The following is an 8,394-nucleotide window of genomic DNA, read 5'->3' as shown; positions in this document are numbered from 1 at the left end:
GCCAGGTGGGGGTTGGTCTCTTCTCCCAGGCAACCAGCACCAGAACAAGAGGACACAGTCTCAAGCTGCACCAGGGGAGGTTTAGGCTGGATGTTAGGAAGAAGTTCTTCATAGAGAGAGTGATTGCCCATTGCAAAGGGCTGCCCAGGGAGGTGGTGGAATCACCATCACTGGAGGTGTTTAGGAAGAGACTGGATGGGGTACTTGGTGCCATGGTTTAGTTGATTAGATGGTGTTGGATGATAGGTTGGACTCAATCTCAAAGGTCATTTTCAACCTGGTTAATTCTGTTCTGCTGCTAGCCATCTTATATCACAGAATAGTTAAATTATTTCTAGTACTACTATACAGTACTCTTGTATTTCCCTGATCAAATTCTATTGGAAAAAAATCTCACTTCATAAAAATAATTCTGTGTTCTTCTAGTAGCTATTAATGTTTGTTTTTTCTACCAGCCCGTATGGCAGTATCATCTCAAGACTCAATATGTGGGCAGGCAACTTATCTTTCCCATCATAAGTTATCAATCACACACAGAAAAAATAACAGGTTCTATTTTTAAAGTACTCTAATGATTCATTTTCTGCTCATTACATTTTCTCTATCTATGAAACTGCAGCATAGTCATTGCTCTGGTCATTTTTTTCACTTTCCTGTGGGCTGGTGATTGTCACCCTTGGATTTGTGGATGTTTTTTCAAGGTGGGAATCAACCTAGAGAAAAAGGACAAGCACTGTTAACTTCATTAGGAAATAAAGATTTCACTTCATTTCAATACAGTGGTAGCACTTCATACTAAATTTCCCACAATGTATCCTTGATGTGAAAATATGTTTTCTGAGAGTGCTCACATTAATGTTTCCTTTTACTTTATACACCTTCCAAAGCAGAAAGCACTCCCATTAGAGGTTCCCTCCCAGTTCTCCCATCAAACATCCAGTCACCCACATATCCCTTTGAAATGAATTCTCACTCTCTCTACTTCCATAAATAACTTCAGCGTTTCTGAAACCAAAAGCCATAAATCAACGTATCAAGCATTGAATAAATTCAGGGCCTACTGAGCTGCCACTTGGTGCTCTTCATTGAAAAATGTTCCTGCCTGTCATACAGAGGCAGAGACAAGCCCAGATGCAAGGTGCAGGAAACCATTGCCAGTGGCAGAAGTCTGCTTCTCAGCAAGCTGTTCTGGTTCTGATACTGAAGAATCTTGCTTTTCCCAGATCTGAATTCTCCCCATCAAACAAAACGCTTTGTTTCAACCATTCTGTTTGTTGGTCAGTTCACCTGAATCAGGGTAGTCCACTTTCTTTTTCAGGGCTGCATGCCTCCATCTAAGCCAAACGCATGTTACCACATCTCCTAAGCTAACAGTGTACTTGCTTTTAAGCTGACTAAACCCCCTTGCTTTGAGAATCTTGTTCATCCCCACTGTCTTTTCCAATTTCTAGGAAAAGGAGATCAAATTTCCACAAAGCAATGGCAAGAGCCCTTTATGAATTGCAACTTCTATGATAGCCAACCCATCAAAATAATGAGGCACAGTGGTTGCCTCCTTACACCCTTCCTCTCCATACTAAAGGGCAATGGAGTGTGGAACTACATAATGATTATGCTTTATGCTTTTCTGGAGATTGCAATAAATTTTAAAATTCCCCCCCCCCCCCCCCCCCCCTCCAAAATTCAGCATAGTCAGGAAAGAAGGATATGCAGATTGATCAAATAGTGAGAAACAACTGCTTTCTCATTTGGAGGGACTATAATATAATTACTGATGCAAATGATCTATACAAGAGGTAAACACCTTTTCCACAAGATGATGTTGTCATAAAGGCTCTCAGGACCTTATCAGAGGTGAGCTGCTTAGACTAGCTAAGAAACCTAAGGCTGAGGACAGTAACTTCAGAACAACAAACTGAAAGCATAAGCACTTACCTGGTTCTGACTGTCAGAGTCCTCTTTTGTTTCCTCTTCAGCCTGAAGATCATTTTGGTAGTTGAAGTGTTCCATTCCCTCACTATTTTCTTCATTTTTCTTGCTGTTTAAATGGTTATGTTTCTCTTCCTCTGCTTGGTCAACACTCCCTGTTTCTAGAGCTTCATCTTCATAATTTTCATTTAATTTCATCCTGCTTTCTTCACTTCTTTCTTTAAGATTCTCCCCACTTTCCTCTGCATTCACATCTAGATATTCTTCCTCTCCTTTATATGCCTCCTCTCCCCTGTCAACTTCCTCTTCTGCATTTTCTTCTTCATCTACAGTTTCTGCTGGCCTCTGGGGAAAAGAGCAGCAGCATTATGAGGTATTTTAAATCAGAATGCTCTAGGCAATCCTGAAACGTGACAGACAGTTCCAGTGACATCATTACTGGGGAGCAAGTATGCTAATTTGAGGTTTGTCTACATGGACAGACAATTATACTCCTGTACAAACACTCCATGATACAATCTTATCCTACACAAAAAAATGTTAGCAAGATTTAAACGAACTACCCTGGATTAATCTGTTTTGGCCATACTCAAAACAACTGGAATGAGCTAGACTTAACCAATACAGCTATTCCAGGTTCTCCAGCAGTCTGGAATTTAGTGTGTACTTGTTTATAAAATGCTGTCACAATAAAAAGTGATACACTGCTAGCCCACAAACTGCTCTCTGGGAAGCATTGTGTGTACTGACCAGGCCATGCCACGCCACTTGGTCCTATGGTGTAGCCTGCTGCCTTTGCCGTCACAGAAAAGGCAAGATAGATAAGACAGACTTACTGGTCATTTCAGTAACTTCATTACCCTTCCCAAAGACCCCTGTGTTGGTTGGCATGATTAAGATCTGCCTGACATTTAGCAATTATTTTTTTCTACAGAGTTGGATCAGCAGCAGGGGGAACAAGGTCTTGCCCAATACTGAAGAAGATTAAGCAGAAACTTGCAATAGATAAAGCTGCTAGCAGCATAATTTCATGACACTCTAGAAGACTAATGCATATACGAACTAGCTTTCATCTTTTGTCTTCCAGTTTCAGCTTTGAAGATTCACTTGACTATTCAGTGAACCAATATCCCCACTGCCAAGTTGACTTATGCACTTGTGATGGTTTCAGGATGAGGAAAAAAATATCCCTTAGGAGTGACAGGGTGTCTGCCTCCCTCACAAAACCTCATCTTTAAAGCAAACCAGCTGAGCACAACAGATTCTCTCAAAAACATTTGGAATTTTGCTATCATTAGCAGCTTCTTTATGCAGGCAGCCATGTGCTACAGACCTGTAAGTTACATCTAAAATTCTCTTTCCCTCACTAATACTAACACCTCAAAATAATTCTCTCATTGCCTTCAACATATTAGTAAGACCCAGTTCAGCAATATCAACAATTCATTACAGCCTCTTGATGAAACACCTTGCTTTTGCTTTGGTATCTAGTAGCAACATAAGACCATTTTATTATGCCAATGCACAAGACTGCCTTGAGACAGCCCCCAAAAGAACAAGTCATTGCATTGTAATAGTCCATGGAATGACAAGTTGCTAGAAATATTACATGGTTACCTGACCAGATAAACAATGACTCAATAAGTAATTTTCAAAGTACAGTACTGTGTGTGGTTTTTATCCAAGCTTTCCTGACTCACTTTCATCTGGTAACATCAACCTGGCCTTACTGCTACTACAACAAAAATTAAATAAGCCAAGTTTTCACAGACACCTTCAAAGAAGCTGCCATCCAAAGCAGACTTGAGCCAACTTTGGTAACCTCACAGAATTGTTTCAGTTAGAAAAGAACTAAGATAGAGTCCAACCTCCAGTACAAAGACAAACAAACCTGTAGATCTATAAATTCCCAGATGTTACCTGCTACTCTTACACAGGTTACCTACTAATTTATTTTCAGTGTGCTAAGGACATTAGGTGTGGATTCTGACTAGGAATAGAGGGAGGCAGGACAAATTAAACACACCAGACACCACTAGCTAAAAGTAAGTGGTTCTGCTTAACGACACTTACACATTACAAATGCCAAGTGAAGAAAGGGTAAGAAAGAAGTAAAGCCAGGCTTTCAGTTAACTGCTGGAGTCATCCAAGATATTATCATTTACAACTTTATTACTTCCTGATAATGGGTACAATCAGAAGAAAATCTCTACACTTGCCTGAACTGCTCTAGCATGGTGGCTCATCCTGGGCAGAAGGTGTGTAGACTTTATGGTATAAACATATCTATCCTAATACACAAGCTTTTACTGATTCTGCTTCCACAGCAATGATCTTTGCCATAAAAGCACAGTGGATGTTCAAACAGCAGTAGCATCCTAAGGTGCTGTGATGGCTAGACACATTAGACCTCGCCTGTCTAAAATAGGAGTGGATGCAAATTTAAGTGTTAAAACTGTAACATAGATGAATACAGCATTACTGAACTGTATCCAGAAACTCACAAGGAACAGGCATGAACCAACAATTCACATTTCAACTGATATAGCTTGACTAGTCAAGCTAAATTGCCTGAAAAATAATACTGCAAAACAAGATCAGTAAAGCAAATCCCATCAGTGTAAGCGTAATGTTTTTATAGTAACTGAAAAGTTCAAGATAGCCAAGCATATTACTACAACAGCTATTGCTACTGCAGGCAAATAAGAAGTCATGTTTACATCTAGTAATTGGAAAGCAAAATTGTGTAATCTCCTTCCAAGCTGCCCTACATTAGAATGGACATTTTAAACAAGTTAAAAATCAACACTGATCCAGAGGAAAAGATCTACCATGAGGTAATTTAAGATGCAGGACGGTAGCCTTGGCATGCACAGTCACAGGCAACCTTTGAAACTGGAACACGAGCAGAGACAATGCATTTCAGAATGCACAGCAGACCTAAGACAACTGTAGGGAGGGAACTGAAAGCCAAATTAATCTACTAGCCATGCATAAATCAGTCTCTATTTTCATAGAATCAATAAGGTTTGAAAAGACCTCAAAGATCATCAAGTCCAACCTGTCACCACAGACCTCATGACTACTAGACCATGGCACCAAGCACCACATCCAATCCACTCTTGAGCACCTCCAGGGACGGTGACTCCACCATCTCCCTGGGCAGCCCATTCCAATGGTGAACAACTCTCTCTGTGAAGAATCTTCTCACCTCGAGCCCAAACCTCCCATGGTGCAGCTTGAGACTGTGTCCCCTTGTTCCGGTGCTGGTTGCCTGGGAGAAGAGACCAATGCCCTCCTGGCTACAACCACCCTTCTGGTAGTTGTAGACAGCAATAAGGTCTCCCCTGAGCCTCTTCTTCTCCAGGCTAAACAATCCCAGCTCCCTCAGCCTCTCCTCATTGGGCTTGTGCTCGAGGCCTCTCACCAGCCTTGTTGCCCTTCTCTGGACATGTCCAAGTGTCTCAATGTCCTTCTTAAACTGAGGGGCCCAGAACTGGACACAGTACTCAAGGTGTGGCCTAACCAGTGCTGAGTACAGGGGCACAATGACTTCCCGGCTCCTACTGGCCACACTTATTCTTGATGCAGGCCAGTATTTTAAGTACATCTTTACTGAGAAAGGAATACAGAATCATAGAATCACTTTGGTTGGAAAATACCTACGAGTTCATTGGGTCTGACCATTAACTCTACCAAGTCTGGTGCTAAACTATGTCCCTCAGCACCATATCTCTCTCTTTTAAACTTAACAGAAATTTTGGGGTTTTTTTTCCCCCATATTTAAGGAAAGGGAATGTTTATGTGCATATATACATGCAGGGAGGAAAACAGAAAAGTTAAGAAAACCAGAGGTTTTTACAGTCCAAAGCCTATAAATGCTGTACATTAACTTCACCTTCTTGAACAGTTCAAGTGATTGCAGTGAACCTGAAATAGTGAGCTAAAGCCCATATCAAAGTTCTTGCTGAGTCAGGATACTATTCACAGTACATTAGAGGTTGGAAGAGACCTCAAGAGATCATGGGGTTGAACCCCCTGGTCATAGTTTCATAGAAGGCTATCACATTAATCAGGCAGGATCTCCCCTTGCTAAATCCATGTTGGGTACTCATGATAACCATCTTGTCTTCCATATGGTTAGAGATGACCTCCAGGATGAGCTGCTCCATCATCTTTCCAGGGAAGAAAGTGAGGGTGACTGGTCTGTAGTTACCTGGGTCCTCCTTCTGCCTTTTTTTGAAGTCTGGAGTGACATTTGCTTCTTCCAGTCATCAGGCACCTCTCCAGTTCTCCATGACTTCTCAAAAATAATGGAGAAGCTCAGCAACATTATCAGCCAGATCTCTCAGCACTCTAGAATGCACCCCATTGGGGCCCATGCATTTGTGTGTCTTTAGCTGGTGTAAGAGATCTCTAACCCAGTCCTGACTGACCAGCAGAGTGCCCTCTTCGCTCCAGTTCTGCTCCCTTGCTTCTGGAGACTGAGATTCCTGAGAACTGGTCTTCAGAGTAAAGACTGAGGCAAAGAAAGCATTCAGCAACTCTGCCATCTCTGCATCAGTTACCATATCATTCAGTAGTGGTTCCACCTTTTGCCTGCTCTTCCTTTTCTCATTAATGTATTTGAAAAAAAAAACCAACCTCTTGTTCTCTTTTACCCCCTGGCAAGATTCAGTTCCAAGGCGGCCTTGGCCTTCCTTGTTGCATCTCAACATTCTCTGCTTATCTCTCTCTAATCCTCCCAATTGACTACACCTTTTTTCCACATATTGTAACCCTTTTTGAATTTTACTAAGAGTTCCTTGCTTATTGTTGCAGGTCTTCTGCCTGCCTTACTTGATTTCATTTTCAGGGAATATATTTCTCTTGGAAAAAGACAAACATTAACTTATACAACCAGTAGGTGTACAATAGACAAAAATACACACTTTCTGCTTGTGGTATTGGATTTCCTGTTATTCCATTTCCAGTTACTTCTCCAACCCCAATCTTGGTAGTTAGGTGCCAAATTTCCAACTGAAACAATTATATGGTTCTATAATAACAAGTCCCAACTATTTCTTGTCTCATCACAGAATGTTAGGGGTTGGAAGGGACTTCTGGAGATCAGAGTCCAACAGCCCTGCCAGAGCAGGGGCATAAAATCTAGTGCAGGTCATGCAGGAATGCATCCAGAGGAGTCTCAAAAGTCTCCAGAGGGGAAGACTCCACAACCCCCCTGGGGAGCCTGTTCCAGTGCTCCATGATCCTTACAGTAAAGAAGTTCCTCCTCGTATTATAACTCAAACTATTCTGTCCCGAATTATTAATCTCCAAGCTGTGCAGAAAGCATGAATAAAATGTTTGGAAATAAAAAGAGAGTAGCTTGGGCTCTACAAGAAGACTTAGGACTGAAAACCTCAGCTGTCACTTTAAAGAGATGCTAGAACACAAACCCCAACCCTTCCACACATGTGCAAACTCTCAACTGCAGCTGCAGTAAGGCTTGAAACACAAATCTGTAGTGATAAAATACTTATTATATCACAAGGCATGTTTCATTTTGACCTTGCTGAGAAGAGCTGCTAAAAAGTAAATGAGGTAATTGTCCTTCTTTACATCTTTATTTCTTACAGAGGCACAGCAGAATTCCAACAAGTTAATTTACTAAAGCAGTTACCATTTTCTTAGCTCAGAAGACAAACTTGATTTCTGAGGTACTATGAAGGAAGGCTTGTAAAGGAAAACTGTTTAAGTAAGACTCAGAAAATTTTGAGGTTAGCTGCTGAAATAATCACCTTTAACATATGTCTGGGGGAAAAAAAATTACATCAGTAGATAAGAGTATTTGTTTCCACATATTTCAGTGTGTTTGGAGGCAAAGCTAGCTATTAACAAATGCCTGTCACAGAATCAGGGAATGGTAAAGGTTGGAAAGGACCTCTGAAGATCATCTAGCCTAACTCTCCTAGAGTATCCTTCCTACCCTTTTTCTGAACCAAAACTATGGAGTCAGGCTGCAAAATTCAGCAGGGATTATGGAATTTTCTTTCTAGGATGACATAATTTAATATATTGTTAAAACAACTTGTCTGAGTTAGGAATTTACTTCAGTGTTTCCACCACCTACACTTCAGAGAAAGGCTAACTTTTGCTGAGCAATAGAATTGAAATAGCCAAACCCTTTCCACAAACTTGATGGGATTTCAAAGGGTTCACATGACAATTTTTATTCACTCTTGAATTTCACAGAATCATTTCATTTCTCATGTCAGCACACAGAAGACTATTTTTAAAATAAGGTCACTTCAAATCCAAACTCCAGCAGTTCATCATAGCCACCATATAATGTTTTGACTTCTATATACAGTTAAAAGACAACAAACAAACAAAAAACCCCACAACCTTAAAAGTGCTGGCTTGGTCTAGTGGAGGGTGTGCCTGCCCATGGCAAAGGGTTTAGAACTAGATCATAGAGTCATA

The 8,394-nt window shown here is 40.9% G+C and overlaps 1 protein-coding gene across 1 annotated transcript in view; it reads right to left on the bottom strand.

Moving 5' to 3' along the window:
* Nucleotides 1–575: 575 nt before the first annotated feature.
* DCDC2 (doublecortin domain containing 2) overlaps nt 576–8,394 on the bottom strand; it is a 57,855-nt gene continuing 50,036 nt past the window's right edge. The window contains exons 10-11 of the mRNA XM_054164014.1: nt 1,936–2,274; nt 576–713 (exon numbers count right to left, since the gene is read on the bottom strand). Coding sequence (XP_054019989.1) covers nt 606–713; nt 1,936–2,274 — 447 coding nt within the window. The 3' untranslated portion in view covers nt 576–605. The remainder of the gene's footprint in view (nt 714–1,935; nt 2,275–8,394) is intronic.

This window comes from Dryobates pubescens, chromosome 9 (genome assembly GCF_014839835.1).
Source record: "Dryobates pubescens isolate bDryPub1 chromosome 9, bDryPub1.pri, whole genome shotgun sequence".
Lineage (NCBI taxonomy): Eukaryota > Metazoa > Chordata > Aves > Piciformes > Picidae > Dryobates > Dryobates pubescens.
This window is presented reverse-complemented; position numbering and strand designations above follow the sequence as displayed.